Source organism: Cynoglossus semilaevis, chromosome 9 (assembly GCF_000523025.1).
Source record: "Cynoglossus semilaevis isolate Cse_v1.0 chromosome 9, Cse_v1.0, whole genome shotgun sequence".
Classification (NCBI taxonomy): domain Eukaryota; kingdom Metazoa; phylum Chordata; class Actinopteri; order Pleuronectiformes; family Cynoglossidae; genus Cynoglossus; species Cynoglossus semilaevis.
Window position 1 is genome coordinate 13626156 of NC_024315.1, and position 25200 is coordinate 13651355.

Below are 25200 nucleotides of genomic sequence, written 5' to 3' on the forward strand. Positions count from 1 at the left end.
TAGCTTATTGTCATGTCACACTTGCTGTTTGTTTTAAATTTCTTATCACTGCAATACTTCCAGGCTACACTGTAAAACATGTTACTGTGAACTAGCATGGTGTCATTAGCTACAACGGTACAGAAACTAAAGCTAATGATAGCTGAACTAGTCCTGGTAGAGACACTGAAGCTAATCTCAGTTACAGCAGCCAATCAGTCAAATCATTTAGTACAATTAAACAAAGTACTAAACTGCCTTCATCTTCTAGTATATTTTACTTGTGTATTCCCAGGTACTGTCCCAGAATAATGCTGTGTGTGTGTGTTGTTAAGACACAGGAACGACGGTCTTCTGCTTGCCCAGGCCCCAGCCTCTGTCGACCTTGATGTCTGTTTGTCTTGTCTGCACAGACATAAACATGGCTCTCACATCCAGACACACTGATAGACAGGAAGCCATCGTCTCTCATGCCTTTTTTTTTTTTTTTTTTTACCGTCTGTGGTGGACACTCGGACAGATGCTTTGCACTTAAATAAAAAGTGGGCGCGCACGTGTTGCTTCATTACACTGCAATCCAAATTTTCCCAGGATGCATTTCTTCACTCTGTGTTCCACCATTTTCACCTGTCAGACTGGTTCACTCTCTGTCCCTCCTTTTTTTTTTTTTAAACAGACAGCTATTTGTTATCAGACAAGAATGCAGACTTCCTTATGACAGGCCTTTACTCTCCGGGTTCAAAGTGCCAGGTTTATAGAGGCAAGCCCTGGCTCTGCCACTGAGCACTCTGGCAGCGAAGGCTTCCATGCTGGACATGCCCTGCTCTCCCCAGGCTCTGGTACTGCTTTGGTCTGCCAAGTTTCAGAGCCAGATTGCCTGTAATAGGCCTGCCATTTCCCTCTCATCATCTGTCAGCGCTCTGGATCCAACTGTTGGGTCCAAAGAGGGCGACCACTCTGCAATTAAAAAGGTTAATTTGCCCTCGCCAATCTCTGCAGCCCTCCCTCCTCCACAGATTGCTACGTCTTCATTAGTGCTCATTTATGCTGCTTTGTTGCTTTTCCTTTATCTCTTCTTTTTCCTCACACACCCCTCCCCCTAGTGTCAGAACTGTATTAAATAGAAAAAAATTGGATGTTAGGACCACAGTCCTACAGGCAACGTTTGGTCAAAAACAAGATTTTACACAACGACCCACAGGTGCTGTATTTTCTAGTACAGGAGTCCCCATATGAACACACACACACACACACACACACACACACATTGAGGCTTCAGGGGCAACACACTGTGTAATTATTGAGAGTCTTGTCACCTGAGCCAGGATGTTTCCAGGATTTGGGGTCTTTTCTCTAAGCCCAGCAGAACATTGGCCGGTTGTCAGGATATATTTATCCAACTGACTCATATCAGTAATTTCTTGGCAAAACCATTGTAACTATAGCAACTTTTATTTACCAGAGTCGCTGTTTAGGAGTTGGTTAAATGTGTGTGTTTGATGTGCGCCTCACTTATGGAACATTATAACTGAGTCACATCAGTTTTCTTTCTTTGTGTCCTCTGTGGGGGCTGCTAGCATTGTCACATTTTTGGACCCAGTAGTTAAAGGATCAAGCTTGTAATCAGAGGATTGCCGGTTTGATTCCCAGCCCTGGCAGGACTGTGGTGGATTGAACAAGCACCAAAAACGTCCCATCCTCCCACACTGGCTTTAATGTCTGGTGTTATTCACCGAAATCAGTACTGAAATATCAGACCTAATCAGACAGAACCAGCCGATGCTCTAATACTGTTTTTATCTCAGAGGTTACAGGTTTTTTTTTTTTGTTTTTTTTTAACGAATCCTCGAGTCTGACCAGCGCAGCAGCTCTACTTTCTGAACACTCAGAAACGACATCAGCTCAGGTGTTTGTCAGAGAGCTAGGATTCGGGACGGGGTGTTAATGACTCCACTCCTTCCATGTAGTGGCCAGGCCTCACTGTCATCATCCTCACACTGTGGTGGAGGTGACAACCTGAGAATATGAGTGGTGGGTCTGTGACAACAGTTCCTGTGGGAACACACAGTGAAGTCACATGATGCATTCAAAGACAGGGACAGTCCTCTCTGGGGATGAGCAGTTAGAACCAGCCTCTGTCTCTGCTTTAAAAGCAGGTCGGCCATCTTTCTTCTGACAGATTAAAAGTAAAAGGAACATTTGCATTTGTACCAGTACTTTTTCTCCAGGTGTCTCTGAACAGGACGTGAATGGACATCAATCTGTCACAATTAGAGTTTTCATTGGTCCATGGTGATGGTGGGAGTGATGCTTATTATATTGGTTATATATATAACAGGTGGCGCTAATATGCAGATTTAAAAAAATTGAGCATAATTTTATTTTGGCAAAACTATGGCCCGTGGACCCACCACTGCTCAAGATGTGTGAAAACAAGGCCATGGCTGTTGACTTAAATATGGGATTGTTTCACACAAGATGTGAAGAAATAATACGCTGTTCTAGAAGACAACTATACATTGAATTTTTCATACAAAGACATTTGAGATGTTTGTATGGTGATGTACTTTGGGTCATGTGCGAATAAACGACGGATCGGTCATGTGATTACTTCTACCTTAATGAATCCCACTGTAGCATCTGCGTCGTCTGCTGTTAAGTGTGGCAGAAGCCCTAAATGAAATTGGTTGGTTGGGTCACTGTTGATAGTTTTGGTGATTAACATAAGCTAATGACTTGGAAGGATGAACAGGAGGTAGAGATAAAAAGGGGGAGTAGAAGGGGAAAGGAGAGACGGGGGTGCAGAGGGAGACGGTGTCTGGCCATTAAAGGCCCTGCCCCTGGACGACCAGTGCGGGCCAGTTTCCCATGCACCGGTGACACAGACCACTCCTCTTTGGTTACACAAAATGTCGGCCTTGTGCGTCCGCGGAGAGAGATATTATTAGCGTTATTTTGCCTCAGTTATCTGAGAGCACAGTGCTTTAAGGCGCCCTTGTTTGAGTGGCTTGACAGACACTTGAGTTTCTGCAGCAGATTAGATGAAATTTTAGCAGCTTTTTCTTGGGGCCAGGCCATAAAAACCACACAAAGGAAGCAGCTGCCACTAATGTAATCTAGAATGGGTGCCGCAGCGTAAAGCTGTCCACAACTCTTTTGTTTTTCCTCCCCTGTCTTTTCCTCTTGTCAACACGTCCTCCTCGTTCTCTGCGTGTACTTAATTCCTCCTGTCATTAGCTGCTGCAAGAGGAGAAAAGTCACCCAGCGTAATAAAGGTCGTGGGTGTTAGGAGCGTGCGTATCTTTTTGTGTTCTTCTGTATGATTATGTATATGTCTGTGTCAAAGGTTCATGAGATTGCGGTCAGGTCAGGCTGTACCCCTCCCCCGCCCCCTCCTCGTTGTTTTCTGTAGGTGTACACCGTATCAGCCGGACATGTATGGCATGTGCATATACGATCTTTACTGTTCGACCTTGTGCAAATTTACAAAGTTCATTTTCTCAGAATGCAACACTAGCAGTCCACCGGGGTCAATGCCTCTGCAGCCCCGGTGTCAGTCAGAGGTCATCTGCCCCTCTCAGAAATGACAGGGTGGATCTTAAGAACCTGAGGTCACACTGGCAGCGAGCGGAGCCACATTCCTGTCAGGGCCATCACTGCCTGAGTGACAGCACAGAGAGAAAGTCAGAGGGAGAATCTGCTGAAGTGCACAGGAAACCGCAGTAATGAAGGCTGCTGTTAATTGCATTCTTTCTTTTTTTTATTGTTTATTTATTTATTTAAATGTTGACGTTTTTGCGTCAGCGCAGCAAATTTTCGGCACGCTTTACATGGAGACTCCGCTGCTGCCTCCTGTAAATGAAGTTTTATAGTCTGTTAGAGGAGCAATAGCACAGACATCTGGCCCATAAATCTCAGGTACTGCTGCAGAAAGCAGCCTGAGAAACCAGCTCTACACGCCCCCCCATCAGCCATTAATCCAAATTTCTCCACTTGTACGCTGACTGATTCGTACGCGGCTGCTGAGGTTTCCAGCAGCACAGGTACACTCTATTAAAAACAAACTATAAGCTTTAAAAAAAATGCAGAAAAGTAGGAAAAATGAATAACCCCGTGGCTCCTGTGCCACACAGATACTTCATATATGTGATTGGATCAGCCGGGGGTGTGTACTGACAAGAATCTAGCGATACAATACATCTACATATAATACAGTATATACTGTGGCACAACGATATATTGAGTTTTTTAAAACAATTTAATTGAGTATCTTAACATCAGGTTACTTTATCTTTGTAATTGTTAGGGTAGAAAAAAAGCAGAATAAAATGAACCAAGAACATGAATATTTGCATGTTAATTGTTAATAAAAACATGTTTTTAAATACTGATTATATTGAAATGTTTTTAATCTTTGGGAATTTTCATTAAGGGGTTAAAAAATTGTTAATAGAATCTGAGTGCATTTTAGATTCTAATTTCTGTTAACAAGTTCTCCCGGCGCCCGTGCGTTGGTTACTGCTTCGTTCATGTGAATCAGTTCCGTTCAACTATTTGTAACGTGATGTAGTGAAGTAGCTAAACTGATGTGGGTTGCAGTGCAGAAATGGACACTTACATGGAGCTGCACGCAGGCTGCGGATCAACCAGTCTGACGGGCCGTCTGTCTGTACATGCACCGGTCATGTCCTGCAGCTGTCTGCCGCATAAATCCTTCTGTCACAACAGGAACACAGGACCTCTGTCCAAAGTGTGCTCCTCGGCTCATTCTCAGGTCCAAAAACGCGTTCAATTCAGAGGTTTTTTTGGACCTGACCTGCATGGACAGAAGAGAAGACGGTGTTGACAACCATTGTTGACAACTTCGATCAACTTGTTCTAACTTCTCTGTTTGTTTTCAACAAACCACCCTCCACAACAGGAGGGTTTGTTGTGTTGCAGAACGTGCGCACATGTAACACAAACGTCGCACATGTTGACTTAAACCTGATGACCTAATACAAATAGCTCATGCCCCCCCCCAAACTCCCCTTCCAAATTGCCGCCCTCTTTTTCTGCTCCTCAGCCCTGCTCGCCCTCCTTCCCTCCCCAGGGGTGGGTCACTATAGCCCCCTCTAAACATAGTGATCTATAGGAGCCCTAGACCCAGACAGATTTTTGGCACGACTGTGCAGGTAGCATTCCAGCGCGGTCTGAGATCTTAGGGCGCGAGCCTCGTTAAAAGCCTGATTTATGCTCTACAGCTGGGCACCAAGGAGCCTACAGGTTGGCTACCTTAATTAATATCACGCTCACTACTGCTCAGACCTACGCATGTTCCTGACACACCTCCAGGGAGAATTAACACAAGGTTCCACACGCTGTATTTGTATTTTTTACAGGAGCGCCTGCTGAAGGAAATGAGGCAGACACAAGTCACTGTGTTACACATAGTTCTAAAGGACTCTTATAGGAACACTGACTGATTTATATCCCAATTTTAGCCTTGGTGGGTGGTGAACTATTGATGATGATGCAATGTCCTGCTGTCCGGCTCTTTTGCCTGCCTCTAATGTGCCGCTGTGGTGGCTGATCAGACCACATGTCTTCAATTAGTGAGCACGGGTCTGGTACACTAAGTCTCCGTGATGAAGAATAGTGTGGAACGTGGCCTGACGTTGCCAAGCATACGGCTCATCCATCTTATGGGCTGTTACTGATGGTAAACATTAGATGTTAGCGATGAATGGGCGCCTTCGCTCTGCCTTAATAATCTTTTCTCTGGCACGTGAATCAGTCACAGGGGAGAAAACTGTTAACACTAACTAAGAATTCAAGATATAATTTAAGAAAGCTCAGTCGCTCATTGGGATATTTGTCTGCGATATCTTATTAAAGTACGTCATTTTGGCTGTAAACAGGGTAGTAAGTAAAGCTGGGGAAGTGAACCCATTATAAAAGTTTGAATCCAGGAGTCTGGCTTGTGTGTAGTAATTGGATCACACAAACTGTGTTGGTTTAATCTAGAGAGACTATGTCGGACTAACTGCATTCACAAGGTCTGGCTTACCCTCCCTTTTGTGGAACATGGTCCAGCAAAGGTGTAAGAAAATATCGATACGCTGAAATATTGCAATATTTAGTTTCATAATATCGTATCAATATTCTACAGCGCTGTATTGTTTTTGTGTTGCATTTAAACCTCCAACGGCTAGATTGTACAGCGACTGCAAATATATAAATGTAGTATTTGAGGCTTTTCTTATTTTCTTATTTCTATTTTTTATTTTCATGTTTATTTCTTCTCTAACAAATGTAGATCGTGATCGTTGCCACCATATCGCAATACGTAACGTGTCAGTTTCTTATTTCAAAGCATGCTCTAAATTTTCCATAAGAACCGACCGTTGTCAATGTCAGTGTTTCCCTCAGTGGCTCCCAGTAAAGTCCATACTAATAAAACTGACTGCACCGCTCCAGTCTGATGTCACAGACGGGGTTGGAACGCTGGCTCCGTTCACCAGGCTGTTGTGAATGAGAAGCGTTTTTCTGGCAAACAGATTTGTTGCGGTGTGCATGTACGTCGACCCCGTCTGTGCTCCGCCACGTCGTTTGCTGCTGCTTCCAAAATGTCTTCAAGGGACTGAAATAAGGCTGAACATGAGGCCTTTTTGAAATTTTAATCAGGATTTGGAAAGCGTCTGGCTTGAAGAGTGGCCCAGCACTGTTTTCTCCTTGATGAATTAATAATGGGACAGAAAATGGAGGGCTGGATGCATGGCTTGTGGTCCACCCAGGCACTGATGTCCCACTGTTAGTGCCTGTGTCCTTATTACAGGATCAGTGGACTTTATAGCCTTGGATTCATTAGTTTTGACATTACAGTGAGTTAAACATGGTGAAACGAGGATAAGTGAGGATTTTAAAAAAAATACCCTTGAGTCCCGATCTTAGTTCTGCAGTCACCATAGACATGCATGTCTTGCGCTCGTGCATTTCTAAGGAAAATGGATTTGCCGACTGACCTGAGATAACCCTGGATTTATAGAGTCTGGCTATTGATGCTTCCTTAACCACTCGTCCACCGTGTGCACAGTCACACACACCAGATGGGACGTGTGTTAAACCCTCTGCCTCCACTGCTCAGGGCCACGGGACACTTCAACACACTGCTCCTCTTGTTCTGCGAGTGCCATGTCCCTTCCTTATGTCTTGAGGCTCCTATGCATAACGAGCTGCTATGGTTGGCCCGAGCTCACATGCCCTGGTCCTGTCACCCTGCAGTGCTAGGACAGAAATGCATGTTTAAAACCGCCCTTGTTCCTTGGTTTCTATACGTGGTGACCCATGTTCAGGCTTCTGTGGTCAACATCAGTGGTAACATTATGTTTCCTTACAACAGTTCCACGTCTCACTCACACTTTCTTACTTTTTATTCATACTTTTAATTAAGGGCTGGGTTAATTTGAATTCATTATATTTAGAAAAGCTCAGCACAAGATACACAAGATGCATTGAGCGAGGTCAACACGTTCCAGATGTCAGTTTGAATAAAATCATGGTTGGGGCACAAACTGATCCACCAAGAGTTTTCTCATTTCTCAATAGCTACTACAATTCAAGCACAGACACCAGAGCTAGCGTTAGCTACAACAGTCTTAGTACAGACACTAGAGCTAATATTAACCACAACAGTCCTGTTATTGAATCAGGCCAGGTAGAGACACCAAAGCTAATGTTAGCTACAGTGTTTCTGTTAGTGGTCAACCAGAATATTTATTTATTTAAAATAATGATTTATTTACATTGTTTCTTTCCAATCAACTCAAGTCAATGATTTAATGGCTTCTCACTTTTTTTAAACATCATTCTTCTAGTGCTATGAGTGCATTCAGACGTGAACAGAGCTTCGAAGCTGACGTCGATGAAGATACTGTTTCAAAGACTCTCTTCGTCAGTCTCACTTCCTCCTTCTCCTCTTATACATTACTCACAGTAACAGACAGAGGAAAGAGAAAAGTACAGACTTTTACAAAGTGTCCTTGATGGATGGATTCTGGGATACGCCCCTCTACTAAAAGAGTGAGTGGAAATGGCGGGAGGTGTGGTGTAGCCCAGGTGTGTCATAGTCACCTGGAATCGTGTAAAAGAAATATTTTTTGAGAAACTCAAAAAGGTTTTCAGAATATGACACAGACACAGTTGCAGTGAAACAAGACGATAAAAGGGAAAAAAATAAAACTGCTTGAAACCTTTTCGTTTCTCCGGTCGTTCTGTCTCCTTCCTGCTTTCCTGCCTTTTGGCACCAATTAAGTGTGGTAGTTTAAAGACTTCGTTTTCTGCTTCTTATTTCACTCCTGTTCTCTCTTTAATGAGTTTATGGCGGTAATTAACTGTAATTATACTAAAATATGTATGTGTGTGCTGTACAGTATGTGCGTGTGGGCTCCATGTGTCGGTGTTTATCTTGTGTTTTTAGACCGTGCCTGTCGGTCTCGTAGTGTTGTTTGCTCTCTATGAAATTTCCATTTTAATATTCACTGTTGTGGTGTAGAAAATCCTAGATAACACACTTTGATGGTAATGGTGTTTTAACACTGGAACGTCTGGAATGTCACATTTACTCTCGATGCTGTGAATACTTGTAGGTACGACAGTTATGATGATACTATCTTGACCCATTTGATTTTTGGTGTTTTTAGAAATGCTCTTACAGGAGCAGCTGCAACTCCAAGCATGTCCCCTGGGGGTCGATCATATCTAAGCATTTTCTGATTCTGGTTTTTAAAATCACTTTCATTCTAATTGAAAGCTACAGCGTCAAATATTTGCAGCTGGTTTTTTGCCCTCAGCACTTCTGTGTCTCCGCTGTGTGAAACCCTGGTTTTTCTGCACTGGCAGATCCAACCACTGTCACACCGGCCCCTTGTGATTCTGTGGCACCTCGCTCAAGTATTCAGCAGACAAGCTGATGATCAAAGCTCCTGCATGTGACTGCAGTGTGTTCTCCTCAGATCACCATAATGTTTCCACAGCCTCTGCTGTTTGTGTTGCTCTGTCCACACTTCCTGCCTGTCTGCGAGGGAAGGGGGAAAGCGTTGAGGTCAGATACCAGTTCCTGCCGTGCTCCGGTGAAGCCGAAGCGCACGTCTCAGGAAAATGGTATGCAAGCTCATAACGCGCTCCATTCGTCCACTCGCCAGAGACGAAACAGTTTTGACAGTGTTGAATGCCTTGCCCCGGGGCCTTATCGCCCCTCGTTGCCTGCCTGGCCCTCTCTCCTGTTTCTCCTTCTCCTGATGCTATCTATCTGGAGATTTATGCAGAAGTGTGCAGCCGGTCGACCTCCCTGGTCCCTCTCCATCCTTTCTGCAGGGACGGCAGCTTGTCATAAGCTAAGCTATGCAGAGATAGTGAAGCTCAGGCTCCTGGCCTCATGTCTCACCCAGGCTATCTTGTCTCTGCACTTCAAACAGGGATGATTCTTGTATGGGGGGACGGGTGGGGGGTTACTCATCTGAATGCAGTATTCCAAAGTAAGGAGAATAAATCCATGCACTTTCCTTCCATTGTATTATGTTCCAGTTCACCCCATTGTATTTCAGCCCCCTCCACTCTCCTCCTCCTGAGCTCCAGTTTATTGAGATGTATCTTTTCTTTGACAGAATTTTTTTTCACATTTCCCCTCTGAAATGTTTGGAGACTCCTGGCCAGTCTGGACACTGCACTAGTCCAACAATACTGCTGTTTGATTAAGTCCTCTTATGGACCTGGATTTGGTGCCTAAACAGACTCTTGGTATTTTTTTTCTCGTCTTTAAGTTCCTTTGATTCTTCCAATAATACCTTCTCCACTGAGTGTTGGGGTTTTGTTGATGGCAGTCTGATCCTGTGAAGTGCATCCCAACTCAATAAATAATCTCCGTGGATGCTAACGTAAAGCTATGCTCCATTTAATTAGACTGCTACGGCTTTGAAGCCCAGAGGTCTTTTTTAAACGTAGCACTAGAGACGGGATGAGAAACATCTGAGTGCAGCCCTCCCACCATTGTTGGTAAACAGAGAACAATTAAGAAACCCACAGCAGGGACACAGCAGGCCCAGACTAATATGAGATCTGCTGGACTCAGACACAGCCCAGAATGAAAGCCGGACAGATGGACTGATGGGTAGCTGGGAGGTCAGGTCAAAAACAGGTCAAATGACAAAAAACAATCTACACGCTTGGAAGACGAAAGACAGCACTCTGATATGTTTCTAGCTGGGTCAGAGTTAGCAGCCCGCTACAGTTATGAAGCACAGATTCAACACATCCATTAGCAATAGCAGAATTAGCACAGTCAGTTACTGAGACACGTTAACTTGAGGATTAACTGTGGGGCAGTACAAACCACAGTCGGGCCCTGGACCAGTACAGGACAACCAGCGTGCAGGACTAACACTAAGACCAAATACCCTAACACCTCGTGACAAAAGTGAAGAGTCTTAGAAGGTAGCCTTGGGCTTCAAAATAAAAGTATGTCAAATGTACAGTCCTACTCCAAGTACAACATCATCAAAGAAACAAACAAAAGATCCAGATCATCCATTATCATCATGTAGTACCTCCTGTGTTGTACTGTAGTACTGAGGCACAGGCACTGGAACATCAGTGTCTGTTCTAAAGCTGGTATAGAACGGAAAAGTCATCTCGTCAGTCCTCTGTCGAACTACATTGGCACAAAGTTTACCCCCTTCCCTCCCCCCTGCCTGCCCCACCTCCGCCACTGAACAGGAAGTGTAAAGGTGACCACGCGGTGTATACCCTGCCTTTTGTCCGATGTCACCTGGCATCGGTTCCACCTCCAGAGGGCGGTGTGGCTGATGGAGGATGAATGAATGAATGATTGTTGTCAGCACACAACAGACACACACACAGGACGATTTGTCTTTACATATGGAACGTGCATTCTTTGACCCCGGTGTTAGCGCCACCTGTCCATAATGGCTTCTAAGTGTCACTGAGACACATCAGCTCCACTTTTGCTCTTATCAACTTTCAGGAGAAGTAGAGTGGGACAGAAAGGTAAGACGTGTAAAAGTCTGATTGGAGACAAAGCCACAGCCAGCAGATTACTTTATACTGGGCACAGATTACCATACATCTTCTTCCGGAGACCCCCACCTCCCTCCCTTTTACTCGCGCTCCCTGTTGGTTCCAGCTAAGGTTTTCTCCCTGCTGATTTTTCCTAATCTTGAGATCTCCATACGTTCCTTTTTCTCATTGGCTCCCTCCGTGGCTCCTTTCTTCCATCTCTCCATGTCAGATTGCTTAGCCTTTCCCTAATAGGTAATCTGTGAATCCAACACCAGGCCCGGACTCAGGGTCTAGACCTGTAAGAGGCTGGGATTCAGGCCTCAGTTCCCTGGTTGGATTTCTGTTTAGTAAACTGTAGTTCCTGTATCCTGTGTAGGAACAAGTGTTGGTCAAACAAGGCTTTTGTCTTTGGCCTGTGGCCCCTGAGAGCCACAACAAGTCTGGCCCAGGACAAAGGAGTGTGTGTTTGTGTCTGTGTGTCTGTGGGAAAGTCACAGGCAAACAGTCGGAGTCAGAGCGTCAAGGCCGGCCAGCTGCTCTGTCAGGTATTCTCAGGAATATTGATGAGTCTAGAAACAGGTCCATCTGTGAGTGACATCCACCCACTGTATACAATAAAGGAGGATTAGCTGCCAAGGCTTCAGTAAAGTAGAGTTAAAAAAGGGTTTCGTTTAGTGTGAAATAGTTTTTTTGTTCGAAAAACAAGTTCAGGTTTAACAGAAGCACGAGCTTGGAAAGAAAAAAAAATAACTGGATCAAACCGGCTAATCCTGTTTCCATGACTTGTGAAATATATTCTTTTACCCAAAGCTTGGGGTATGACACAGAAAGAATATTATTATATTAAAACTTTGCCAAAAGACCAAAGTTGGGCAGAAAAAACATTTGTAAAAATTTGAAAGCACCCCCCAAAAACTGCTCAAATGTCACACAAACAGATTTTACAGAAACCAAGTTTTATTTCTAGGTATATGTGTGCATCACATTAGCCTACAGCTTGATGTGATTGTTTTTGTAACATGGCCTCAGCTCAGTCCAACTCACTGAGAGCTGAACTTCAATGTTGAAATTTAGTTATCAATAACTGGTGGCCTTCAGGCCGAATCAGACGACGAACAATCAGTCGTCGAGGCCTAGACAAAATGTCTGATAAATATAACTGGTGACCCCTGCTTTAGGGACTCAGAAGAAGAACATCAGTGGACGCTGCTGCCTTCCCCCCTTCATCATCATCATCATCATCATCATCTTCTCCACCTCCTCCCTCTTCAGCCTCTTCAGCTTCACCCTCCACCTCTGCCTCATCCTGACTGTGAACACCCTAACGACATAAACGCAGTGGTAATCACATTAACGCCAGTTGTGGCCGAGGCACTCTCCAGAGCCACTGTATTGACAGCCATCCGTCTTAGTGAGCCACTCACTCCAACACCTATAAACACTTATGAATATTGGCAAAGACCTGCTATTAGCATAATCACTTTTCAGGAATGTGTGTGTGTGTGTGTGTGTGTGTGTGTGTGTGCCTGGGAGCCCAGTCAACTGATAACTTGAGGAAACGACAGTGACAGGCTGCATGTCCCTGTGTGCTTCCTCTCTCCTCCTCCTCCTGCTCCTCCTCCACTGTTCTCATTCTCTTTTTGGACGGCCTGAGAGCTAATCCTGTTAGCTTGTTCCTCCATTAGCTAAATGACCAATATCGGGCAGAGTTGCGTGGTCACACCAGTAAGGCCTGATCCGCCATGATGGTTGGTCAAGGACGAATCAGTTACTTTGGAGGTCGATCGGAGTGAGTAGACACAGAGTTTTGAAATTGAACAAAGTTACAACTCAGCTGTTGTTGCTTTTCAACCCTGGTCCTTCGTTGGATTTTTACATAAATGTCAATTTAAATGGTCAACAAGTTATTTTTTAAAAAGTGGCCGGGAAGTGGATGAGAGTTTCTTGATGAAGTCGTTGCTCAAGAACACAGATTTACTTTGGTTCGAAACGGTTCCAAACAGAACAATCCCAGGCTCCAGAACATTTCCCCGTGTTCTCTGCCTCAGCTCTGTGTTTCCTTGTTACATGTGAGCCACATTAGGCCCACATCAGTGTAGCATCATGTCCAGGAGTGGCTCAGTGTAACTCGGGATCGAACTCTCAGCTCCCAGTTGGACGACCACATGCTGGTACGTGGACAGCCCACGTTGTTCTGGTTGTTTGTGTTGTTGACTGTGTTGAGTTTGATATTACAATAGGGGACATGGGAGCAAAGGTCAGTGTGTGTGTGTGTGTGTGTTTATGAGGGAGACTGCAGGTTGGGGGTTGGGTAACAAACAAAAGAGCAATCTGCATATGCATATGAAATGTACTCCAATCCTGGGCCTTGTAGATTTGTGCGTGCGTTTTGCTTTGTCTGGTCAGTGCTGCTGGAGGACGGGGCGACCATATCTGTAGCTCACGGCGCCGTGACTTCCCCTTGTGTCAGTTACTCTGGTTGGTTTCTCACAGATCATATTCTGCGTCTGATTTCAGTACACTGTGTCCGTTAGACACCGCAGTGTCACCAGCAGCAGCAGCAGCAGCAGCAGCAGCGAGCCCGCGCGGCCGGCGCGGCGGCCCGAGCGGCAGCAGCAGCAGCTACAGCGGCAGCGGCAGCAGCAGCCCCCTCCTCCTTCGACTGCTCCTCTCTCCTTCCCCCTCCTTCATCCTTTTTTCAGCCCCTGCCATGAAATGGCAGCTCAGGGGTTGTCAGTGTGATTTCTCCTCTCCGCTGATCCTATTTCAAAGGACCTGAGATCCAGCATTAGCTCCAACTCTCCTGGCTCTCCAGCCCTAACTCACCACAGACTTAGAGCGAGCTGGAAGGAGAGAAAGAGACGGAGAAAAAGTCCGATAAACTTCTCCTTTATTCCATTAGAGGACGGACTTATTTATAAGATCATCCTTCTTTCCCTTCTCACATAAAGAAAGCTCCGGGGCCGTCAAACGCCTCGTCAGCTCCGGCTCCAAAACTGCTTCTTTTAAGGACAGCTTTTAGGAACAACAACATGGAGGTGTCTTCTCTGTTGTGCATTTAGGCATGTGGTGATTTGGCTTTTTGATGCCCATCAATCTGTCCACTGCCCACGACGAGATGACAGTTATTGTTGCTGCTTGTGGCATGAGAGGAGTTTGTCAACAGCCTGACGCAGGTTCCACGTTTGAATGGAGAAAAAAAAAATATATATATATGTATATATATATATATATATATATATATATACATATATACGTGTGTGTGTGTGTGTGTGGATGAAACTACTTTTGCCCTGGTTGTGGATCTGGTGTCCTTCAGAAAGTGGGTGGCTTGTCATTAGGGACGTCCCCTTCACGCCACACTTCTCTTCCTCCTCACTCCTTGTCTTTCTTCCACCGCTGACTCTTTAATTCACTCATTTTTCCACAAACAGCCCTGAGAATAGAGGACGACACACCAGACAAAATCTTTCCCAACATAAATACAGTATACACTTCCCTAGAGTTTAACACCAAATGTCACTTGGTCAAGTGTGTAAATATTTTTTATTTTATATTTGATTTCTTCTTTAGAGCACATTTTTGAAGAGGCAGCAGAGAATTGAGGGAAAACTCCAGTAGACGTTTCAGTGGTTTGCCAAAAGCTGAAACCCAAACGCTTGAGAAACCATTTTAGTTGTTGTTGTTCACCCCTTGGTGTTGTACAGTATTTCAAACGCCATGTTCCGCTCTGTCATTACCATCGCTGAGGTCATGTCCATGTTAATGCTCTTATAGTGTGTTCACACTAACACGTCTCCATGTGTGAGCTTAGGCTTCAAGTATTTCGATGTTTACTACGGACGGACTGACCGTCAGACCAGGATGCATCCACTCTCAGTTCAGAAAGTGAAACATTATATTATCCCTTAGTAGCACTAGAACATCAAGTGCTGCTGTGGTGAGAAAATAGAAGAAAAAGAAAGAATTCCTCCTCTCCATTAACACACTTTGAGTGATACTTTCAAAAGAATGACTTTTTCCGAGGCCACCTTACAATTCCTGTCCTCGACTGCACACTGTCTGCACACGCACCAGGCTGCGAATCAAAGAGAAAAGGGACTGAAAGAGTCAGGTTATAACAACCACTTTACAAGTGCTCAGGGCTTCGTCTTTTAAATCCATTAAAACACACGGCATACGGGTAAATGTGATATAGCACACCAATGTAACGGCTACATTTTTATATGTGCCTACGAGAGGAAAAGAAAGTCTACGGGCAAATGGCTTTTTTATGATGGAAAAATTCCATAGTGGGTCAAAGCCCCTTGCAGGTGGCAGCAATTAACTGTAATTTTAGCAGATTGTAATGATCCATAATTTACCAGTATACCCCCCCTCGCTCCCCCGTCCAACTCCTTTCAGCGGAGAGGAAAGGGTCTGCGTGTAGGTTTGATTGGGTGCACATTTGATGTCGTGTTCTGGTCTTAAAGTGAGGTGCCAGAGAGGGGGCCACGGTGGACGTGGACCCACAAAAACACCTCTATCTGTCCTCTCTGCAGCCTGCCATCTTCTCCTCCTGCCCCTGTCTTTCTTTCTGTCCCTGGTCTCTCAGTCACAGCAGGTTTAAACACTCAGTGCTGTCCATCCACCATCTTAGGAATCACTGCTAAGCTGTAACCGCAACCACCCCCCTCCACCGCCACCTCCTCTCTCTCCGGCATACCATAGTCACGGATTTGGGTTTAGCATCTTCAAAATGACTTCAGGAAAATGTCCTTCAGTGAAAGAATGAGAACAAAAAAGAAAAAAAAAAGAGAAGAGAGAATAAGACAGGCGAAAGATGAAAGAAGCAGCGCATTTGAGTGTGGAGTGACGGATGCTTCTTATTTTGCATATCTCTCACTTCTGCTTTCCTCTTCACCTGAGAGGATTTAAATAAATCCTTAAAGCATGAAATATCGGAAATAGAGAGAGAAGAGAAAAAATAAGACACTGCATTAAAGGCCTTTTTCACACAGGCTTCAGCGCCCACTCACAAACACAAACAGTTCTACCTCCGGTGTTTCTCATTGCTGTGAATGTGTGTGTGTGTGTGTGTTTGGTGATAATGGCTGCCAACAATTTATTTGCATGTGACCTGGTGTTTGTATTCAGCGTTAATATGCAGCATCAGATACATGTCCCACTTTAGCCTGGCTAATTCTGTAAACAAGGCATCGGAGGGGAGATGAGTGTGTTTAATGAGATTAGCCGTGTGCATTGTCAGGCAAATCTCAGGTCAGCGTGCAAGTGCTGTTCAAAGTCAATTATTGTTTGAAATATTCCTGCATCTCCTCAGCTGTGTAAATGTGCTGCCTGGTACACAGTGTCTCTCATTATCCCTTTAATAGTTCCGTGGTTGAGCGTACACTCACTGCTGCTCACTGTTGGTTTGATAAATACGTGATTTGTTTTTTAACAGCAGTGCACTGAGGATTTCAAATTTCACATATTTAAATAATTTTATTTAATTTTTAATCATTTTTAAATAATATTTTTTTATTTTATTTATTTAATTATTGTTAAATAATAAGAATGATAATAATAAGCTGTTCCAAGCCTAATGTAATTTTAGTGATTTTACCAAGACCAGGTTATAGGAAAATTTCATTTAATATTTTATAACATAGGATAATGTCTTTTTTTAAGGTTCCTGACTCCATTCCTATAACTAAAAATAATATAATATATATTTAATAATATAATTTTTTAATTTTTAACAGTGCAGAAGGATGCAGTTGTAGTTTAAAAAAACAAAGGAAGAAATATGAAAAAAGATGATTTTGTCCTTCACCGCAGCATTTTTAACAATAGAAATATAGGACCGGCGTATTCATCTGATTCAAAAAAGAAAAAAGACAGTCCAAGCCCCAGCTGAGTTAAGCAAGTCATGACTTTTCCTGCATCTTCATTGAATATTTCTTATGACCAAACTGCTCCTCTTATCGGTACCAGTCAGGTCACCGTCTAATGTCTTCTCCCTGTGTGTCCTTTCCTTCTGGCAGATAAAGATGAGCCCAGCAGCTACACCTGCACCACCTGTAAGCAGCCCTTCACCAGCGCCTGGTTCCTTCTCCAGCACGCTCAGAACACCCATGGTTTCCGCATCTATCTGGAGAGCGAGCCTGGCAGCCCTCTTACCCCCCGCGTGGCCACAGCACCCGGGATGGGGGGCGATTGCGCCTCCTCCCAGCCGCCTCTTCACGCCGTCCACTTGGCCGAAGGCAGTCCTTACAGCCTTCTCCGGATGCCAGGCTCAGGTTCTGGCAGGGATTCTGCATCCACGCCTCGGGAGGGCCGTTATCCCAGAACCCCACCTCTCTTCAGCCCTCCACCGCGCCATCACCTTAGTCCAGACGACCTGACCTTGGCGACCCACCACCCCAGTGCTTTTGACAGGGTGATGAGGCTAAACTCAGTACCATTAGAAATCCCTCCGAGCATGGACTTCTCCAGACGTCTACGTGAGCTGGCTGGGAACGCGACGGGGTCCTCGCCCCCTCTCTCCCCTAACAGGCCTAACCCTATGCAACGGCTACTGCAGCCATTCCAGCCAGGTTCCAAGCCTCCATTTTCAGCCACACCTCCCCTCTCCACCTCTCAGTCACCTTCTGGCTCACGTTCCACCCCCAACACCATCACAAATGCAGTGCAGCCAGCTACACCTCTCAAGGCAAAGTCTTGTGAGTTCTGTGGGAAGACCTTCAAGTTCCAGAGCAATCTAATTGTTCATAGGCGTAGCCACACAGGGGAAAAGCCATTCAAGTGTCACCTTTGTAACCATGCCTGCACCCAGGCCAGTAAACTGAAACGACACATGAAGACGCACTCTCAGAACAAGTCGTCAGCAATTAACGCCAAGTCGGACGACGGCCTCTCCACTGCCAGTTCTCCTGAACCTGGCACTAGTGAGCTGATAGGCAGCGCCACGGACGCCCTCAAGTCCGTGGTGGCCAAGTACAAGAGTGACAACAATCATTTGCGCGAGAATGGAGAGGAAGAGGAAGATGAAGAGGAAGAGGAAGAAGAGGAGGAAGAGGAGGAGGAAGAGGAAGAAGAGGAGGAAGAAGAAGAGGAGGAAGAAGTTGAGAATAAGCCTGTGGTGGAAGAGGAGGACGGGAGGAATGACTATCGTTTCAGCCTGCGGCTTGAAGGGGCCCGTCACCACCAAAACAGTGACGCCCTGCATCCACGCCGCCGGAGTTCATCGCAGGACCCTGCTGATGACGACTCAGCCATGGAGTCAGACCGTGCAGATGACGGCACCACAACTACCATCAATGGTCTGGGGCCCCTGTCCACTGAGAGCCTGTCACGGAAGCTGCTTGGTGGCCGCGTAAGTCCCGGCTCTCTCAGTCCACTGTCCAAGCGCATCAAGGTCGAGAAGGACATCGACCCCCCGACACCCACCATCCCTAACACGGAAAATGTCTACTCTCAGTGGCTCGCCGGCTACGCCGCCTCCAGACAACTCAAGGACCCCTTCCTCAGCTTCACAGGCGGGGACTCCAGACAATCGCCCTTCGCCTCCTCGTCTGAACACTCGTCAGAGAACGGCAGCCTTCGTTTCTCCACCCCACCAGGTGAGCTGGACGGAGAACGTGCTGCCTCGGGACGTAGCGGCACCGGCAGCGGGGCCAGCACTCCCCACGGCGGGAACGGCAACGGCCGGCCGAACTCCAAGGACAGCCGCCGCAGTGACACTTGTGAGTATTGCGGCAAAGTGTTCAAGAACTGCAGCAACTTGACTGTGCACCGGCGCAGTCACACTGGAGAGCGTCCCTACAAGTGCGAGCTGTGCAGCTACGCGTGCGCCCAGAGCTCTAAGCTCACCCGCCACATGAAGACCCACGGACAGCTGGGCAAGGACGTGTACAAATGTGAAATCTGTCACATGCCTTTCAGTGTCTACAGCACGCTGGAGAAACACATGAAGAAATGGCACAGTGACCGCCCTCTGGCTAATGAAATTAAGACTGAGTAGAGCAGCGCGCTGGCTGGTCGTTCTCTCTAACTCAGCTCCTCTGGCTAAAAGCAACCCCGGCTGACACGTCGATAAGTGAGGGAAAAGGACGACAGGGTTAGACACCAGTAAGCAGTACAGCCCTGTGATAATCCCCGAATATAAAAAAGAGCTGAATGCATGATCCATCACTGGGGCAATACTATTGCACCAAAAGCAAAACTTTTTGAGCCTTTCTATTGTGCAATAATTTACACGTTTTTGTATTTTTTTGTAACTGGACAGCATGCTCAGTGTGTTTTGGCTACTTAGAGAGAAATTTGTCCTCGGCTGGTGGGTTTGGTGGTACACGTGTTGCTCTTGATACTTTTGATTTCTTCGACATGAAAAAGAAAAAAAATAGATTCTAGATATGACAACCCATGCTGCACACAGTCCATACTGTTTTACATATCATGTACAGGTTTGTGTTCTAACATCGTGGACAGTATCACATATGATCGAAAACGTCACGACATGCAGGGTCACACTTAAAACTGATCTTTGTGAAAGACTTTCAATGCAAGATTGAGATAAAAAAAATATATATATAGTATGTAAAAAAAAAAATTGGGCTGCCTATGAACCCTTAGGCACTGGCGCCGTTAAGTATTTCTAGTACAAACAGCAATGAAATTTACAATATGGTGTGAAATTACAACAAAGAGTGCCTTGGATATTTTACCCGCGTTAGTTAATACTCTTTTTGTTTTTTGCTATAAGCTCAGAGTTTCAGCTACGGAAGATTACAGGACATTTTTGTGCACATATGAAATTTGCAGGTACTTGCATCAAGCGCCTGTACGACCCTGTCGTTTTGTGACTTAGCAGAGGATACAGAACCAGCTGAAAGAAAAACAGAACAAAAAGAATGACTATGTGTAACTCTGGTAAATCATTTCTCTGCCTGACTCATGTGTATATTGTTATTCTCCAGATCATGATTCTGTTTACGGGCATGCTACATGCTGGAACGGAGTAAGTGATCGAGGTGTAGATTTTGGTTTTGGTTTTAGGTGTTCATTATTTCCCAGTACGTGTTGGTACCACACTGAGAGGGAGTCGTTTTCAACCAACGTGAAGCTCTTAATTTTCCCAGAGTGCTTTTATTTTCTTTAATAAGTTTAAAGTTTGCAGATATCCTCTTATTTTTTTTGTAAGTAGCACAGATGTGCAGCTCCTCCGTGTCCAGGCAGGCAGTGTAGCCAGCAGCCACCTGAAGACCATGGGGGAGGGGACTGGGGGGTTAGCTGCTCGAAACCAGACAGATTTAGGGTGAGGGTTGGGGCTAGGGGGTTTTTGGCTGGGTGTATGATGAGGGTCAGGATGGGTGGAGGGTCAGAATAGTGGGTGGGGAGTGGGTTAACCAGGTGTCTCTACAATTCAAATGTTTATGTCCTTTTAGTGCTTACTCTCTTTACTGCAGTAGATTTTAGAAGAAGAAAAAACTTTACTTAATATGAAAACCCTTTTATTTTCATTAATCCATGTTGGAAATTACTTTAAAATGGAAAACTCCAATCAGAAGTTAAGAGTCGCTCATCCAGCATCTACATAGTTGGGAAGGTTAAGACCACCTGCAGACGTGGGTTATATCTGACAGTTCTGCAGCCCAATCACAGATGACAAAGTTAGCTGTCCAAGTTATGGGCTATGAAACTATTTAACGCACATCGTGCAACCCAAAAACCCTCGCTCTTTCCTTTGTTTGCCCCCGCCTTTTATCTGGCTGACTGATTTGGTCAGCTTGTGGCCCACTACCCCAACAGAAGTGGACCACTCTATGCCTACATGGGTCACATAAAAGTGTCTCATAAAGTGGATGTGGGTGCCACAAATAATTGGATATCTTGATATGGCTGCCCTACAAGTGGGCTATAATTGAATGTGGGTCATACCATCAGTCCAACTTTGAACAGTCCACTTTGAAGCCCAGTTACCCAGGCACACTCTGGTGTGGTTCTTATGGAGATGCTGGATGGGTCTGAAATAAGGTTATTTTTTTTTTCTTTGAAACAAAGTACCCCTCCTCACAGGTTTGTTAGAGTGTAACTGACACACTTCTGTGTCCCAGAGAGTTCACATGGTCTGGAGCAGCGGTTCCCTCAGTCTATTCAAGGTAGCAAACCATTCTGACCTAATTTTTCAGTACAAATCTGGATGAACGGGAGTCATTTGAATGACAATATAGCAACACATCTGTCAGGAATTTGTTTTTCCAATTTTTTGGACTTGTGTATCAATTATTAAAGATAAAGGATACACAGCAAAAAAATCTTAAACTTTTTGAACTGTTAAGCAAGGTAGCGTCTTTAAACGTACAGCGGGAAATGTAGTTTGTAAATTGCCCCCAAACCCACCCTGGGGTCCCAGTCCAGTGTCAGGGAATCACTGCTCCAACCTACAGTTGCATCTTTGTCTCCATTCCCCACGTCATTGTCGATGATATAGCACTTGTCACTCTGCCTTGGATTCTGTATCTGTCTCTCTAATCGGAGGTACAGTGGTTGAGTATAAAATAAGAACCGGATTCCAGATCCGGGACTAAAAACGTGCACTGTTCAATTTTCCCAGTTTACAGTCAGACGCTCAAGGGAAAACTTTGCTCTTATGCTGACAACTTTAGCTAGGTGTCACTGCTTTGCATTAAAAATATCACGAGGAAAACAAAAAAAGAAGAAAAAAACAAAACACAAAAACAAAAGCATGGGTTGAAAGAAAAGTGTCGCCAGCCATGTCTTCTTCTGAGAACTGAATCAGTTCTTAAAGGTATCAACGCAGGAACAGCCATAAAAATCTCCTGCTTCATGCCAAACTATAGAAATGAAATCAAATCTTTCAAGCAGTATATATATGTATATATGTCTACATATATACATATATATACATATTTTTACAAACACCATTTCCAGAAAAGTTGGTACATTTTTAAAAGTTAAGTAAAAACAATTAGGTCATGCACTTTAGTGAACCGTTAATAATCCGTCAAAAGGACAAAGAAAAGACTTTTGTTGTTTTTAGTCAATGTCGTCATCGTATCCTTAATAACAAAGTCCAGTTCAAGGATCTTTTTTTAAGTCAGTCTGCTCTTGTCCTCAGTGGTGTTTCCATCAGAGACTTCCTTCTTAGTAAAACTCCTGAGGCTGACCTTTGACCCCAGGTCATGACCTGCTTCTTCGTCTATTCTAAGGACTAGAATCCACTTCCTTTAAATGTTCTTTCAGTTTGTTCAGATGATTCTAGAACTAAACTGTTGGTGAGCTTCATTTGAACAGGTTTTCATTTAAGTGAAAAACATATGACGGTCAAACTTGTCAAAGCTGTTGGGGACACAGAGACCAGTCTGAACTGGTTTTAGTCATTAACACCAGAAAATCTGTAGGAATGACAACAATAATTTACCCTAGTATGTGTCACCAATAGCAACAGGAGTGTCATTATGGTATTTTCTTGGCCCTGGTGCAGCTCTTCACCACCGCGACCTGTTGTTGTTTGGTTGTTTTTTTTTACATCTTTTATAAAGTGTACCAACTTTTCTGGAAAATCCTGGGGTTTGCGATTTGGTCTCTCTTTTCTGTCTGTGACATCCGGCACTTGATCACTATGTAATGAATCGTGATGAACATGTCTCATAATTTTTTGCCTTTACTCTACACAAGTCTTCAGGTTGAACAAAAATGAGCATCGGGGAGAGATTTATGAAATAGAAATATATAGAGAGAAGCTAAAACATGGGCAGACGTACGCTCACATACGTCCCCGTGTTCGAAAACACATTTATGGTCTACTTTTTCCCTGTATTTAGAATGGTATTTGAAATTAATGTTCACTTAGCGTAGGCACTTATAGTATTTATGTTGGAGCCTGTATTTTTAACTGTTTTTGCCTGTACTCTTTAAAGGTTTCAATGTACCCTTTTTTTCTGTAGTGAAAAAAAAAATCCCAACAAGCTGCCACCGTATATTTTCTTAATTTGGCAGGATAATATAGTGTGAATAATTTGTATGCTTGAAAAAAAAAGTATGTTTTTTTTTTGTTGTTGTTTCGTTGTTTTTTTGAAAAATAAAATGTGGCGACCCCGCAGGGTGAGAGGTCATGTAATGGCCTTTTCAGGCAGTCCGTGCTGGAGCCACCACACTGAGGTAAAACAGGTGGTTGTACATATCTTTTTAGTTTATTTTATATATTTTTCTCTCCTGCCATTTTATATGCAGTAATACAAGCTATTGTTGGGTTTTTTCTCGGTAGCCAACTTTTTACTGTCCTTGAACATGTACCGCCTGATAACATTCCAGACATTTTTGAAAAACAAAAAAACAAACAAAAAAAGAACCTTTGTCATATGCAATCAAATCCAACACCGATCCAAACAACAGTCTTTGTTGCTGCAGTTTTATGTTAAGATTTTGTTCATTATCTTGAGTTTTCCTGAGTTTCGTCATTGCCAAATGAACCATGGTGCTTTATAATTTAAACGTGGTACATGTCATATGCAAGGCATATCCTAAATGTAGGTGAAATCACGGAGAGAGTACGGTACGTCTCATCAACGCTGATGGTTTTCAAGGTACATTTGTGTTTTTCAGCCTGATCTCATCCTGTGTTCTGTATTTACGCTCAAGCTACTTGCTCTGAACTGAACTTGAAGTCGACCTGCGACAGTGGTCGACATTATTTATTATGACTATAAACACACGTACGTACGCTCTGTTCTGAACAGAGGCCCTGCAAAACGAATCAGTCCACTTCTCTCCCGCCCGGTGAATCTTGACAGCTTCACTTCTCTGTCTGATGACCAAAGTTCACTGACCCACCTTTAGCAGTTTTTGCTCAACTTACAGATTTTGTTGTTTGTTGTTGTTGTAATTTTTTTTTTTTTCAGTTACGGAGATGCCACTCTATTTTCAGCTGTTGTCTGCATTATTCTCTTCACTCAGCCATTTTGTCTTGAAAAAAATAAAAAAAAATGTATTACATACATGATCTGAATTTTCTGACTTCCTCTTTTTTCAATAATGCTACCTTCTCCAGTTAGGGTGGGATGGTACCCAGAACAAAGGACCAGAGTTAGGGACCAGAGCTGCATGAACTGATGCGATAACAGATAAAATCCCGGTCCAGTGTTAATTTGTGGAACTGCACCTTTTTGTCAAAGACAATGACCTTTTCCCAAGACAAAAACAAAACCTTGACCAAAACAAAGTGAATACTAGGGATTCAGATACACCGTATATACAGTAAGAATACATGTGAGTACACCTCGGCAGACCTCCCAGGGGTCAAGGACCGCCAGTTGAATACCTCCTAAGATAATCAGGAGTAATGGCGGCTGACTATGACATAAATGCATTTGGACTTCTATACAAACTGCATCTTTTGAAACGCTGCACTTTGGGTGTTCCCTGTTGACCTGACTGCTCACCTCGGTCCAGTTTTTATATGCGGCCCATATCTCGAGTCCACAGTCGAGTGTTCTCAAACAAACCTCTCGTCCCCCGTCTCTCCTCCTGTCTTGTCTTATTTTTTTTTTCTTTCTGTCTACAGAACGTCTCTTTCAGCCACAGCTCAGCCTTCGTCCCTTTTTGTTCTCCTGCCCCCACGCCCCCCTTCCTCACCTCCTCCCTCCCTTTTAAGTAATATCTAAGTTTTTTTTTCTTTCCATCCCAGTCTCTTTCTCTGTCTCAAACCTCTCCCTTTCTCTCCCCGCCGGAGCACTGGAGGGCAACGTGACAGACTAATCGCTCTCCTTGTCCAAGCCTGGTGCTGTTTGCCTAGCAGGGCACAGATTAAAGTTCACAGATAGAGAGAGGTTCCTGCTCAGGCCAGGTGTTGACAGTTAAGATAAAGCAGAGTTGCAAGGAAGTGGGGGCGGCCGGGTGGGCGTTTGGAGTGAGAAATTGTTAACCTGTGTGTGTTCTCTGCACACATACATAAACATGCACATCCAATGTTTCAGGATGGAGCCCCCCCCCCCTCCCCCCAAACTCCCTTGTCTCTCACTCAAGTTCAATGTCAAGAGAGCAACAATGCTGTGGCCCACAAATCCCGCCACCAAACAACCCATGCATAGCAGGCATACTTTTCCCAGAGCAGATTTGGGCCCTTGCCCACCCCCAACCTCCCCCCTCCTCTTCCTCCTTGGG

The 25200-nt window shown here is 44.5% G+C and overlaps 1 protein-coding gene across 1 annotated transcript in view; it reads left to right on the top strand.

Moving 5' to 3' along the window:
* LOC103384019 (B-cell lymphoma/leukemia 11A-like) overlaps positions 1 to 24031 on the top strand; it is a 42017-nt gene extending 17986 nt beyond the window's left edge. The window contains exon 3 of the mRNA XM_008317383.3: positions 17061 to 24031. Within this exon, the coding sequence (XP_008315605.1) occupies positions 17061 to 19039 (1979 nt within the window). The 3' untranslated portion in view covers positions 19040 to 24031. The remainder of the gene's footprint in view (positions 1 to 17060) is intronic.
* The last annotated feature ends 1169 nt before the right edge of the window (positions 24032 to 25200 follow it).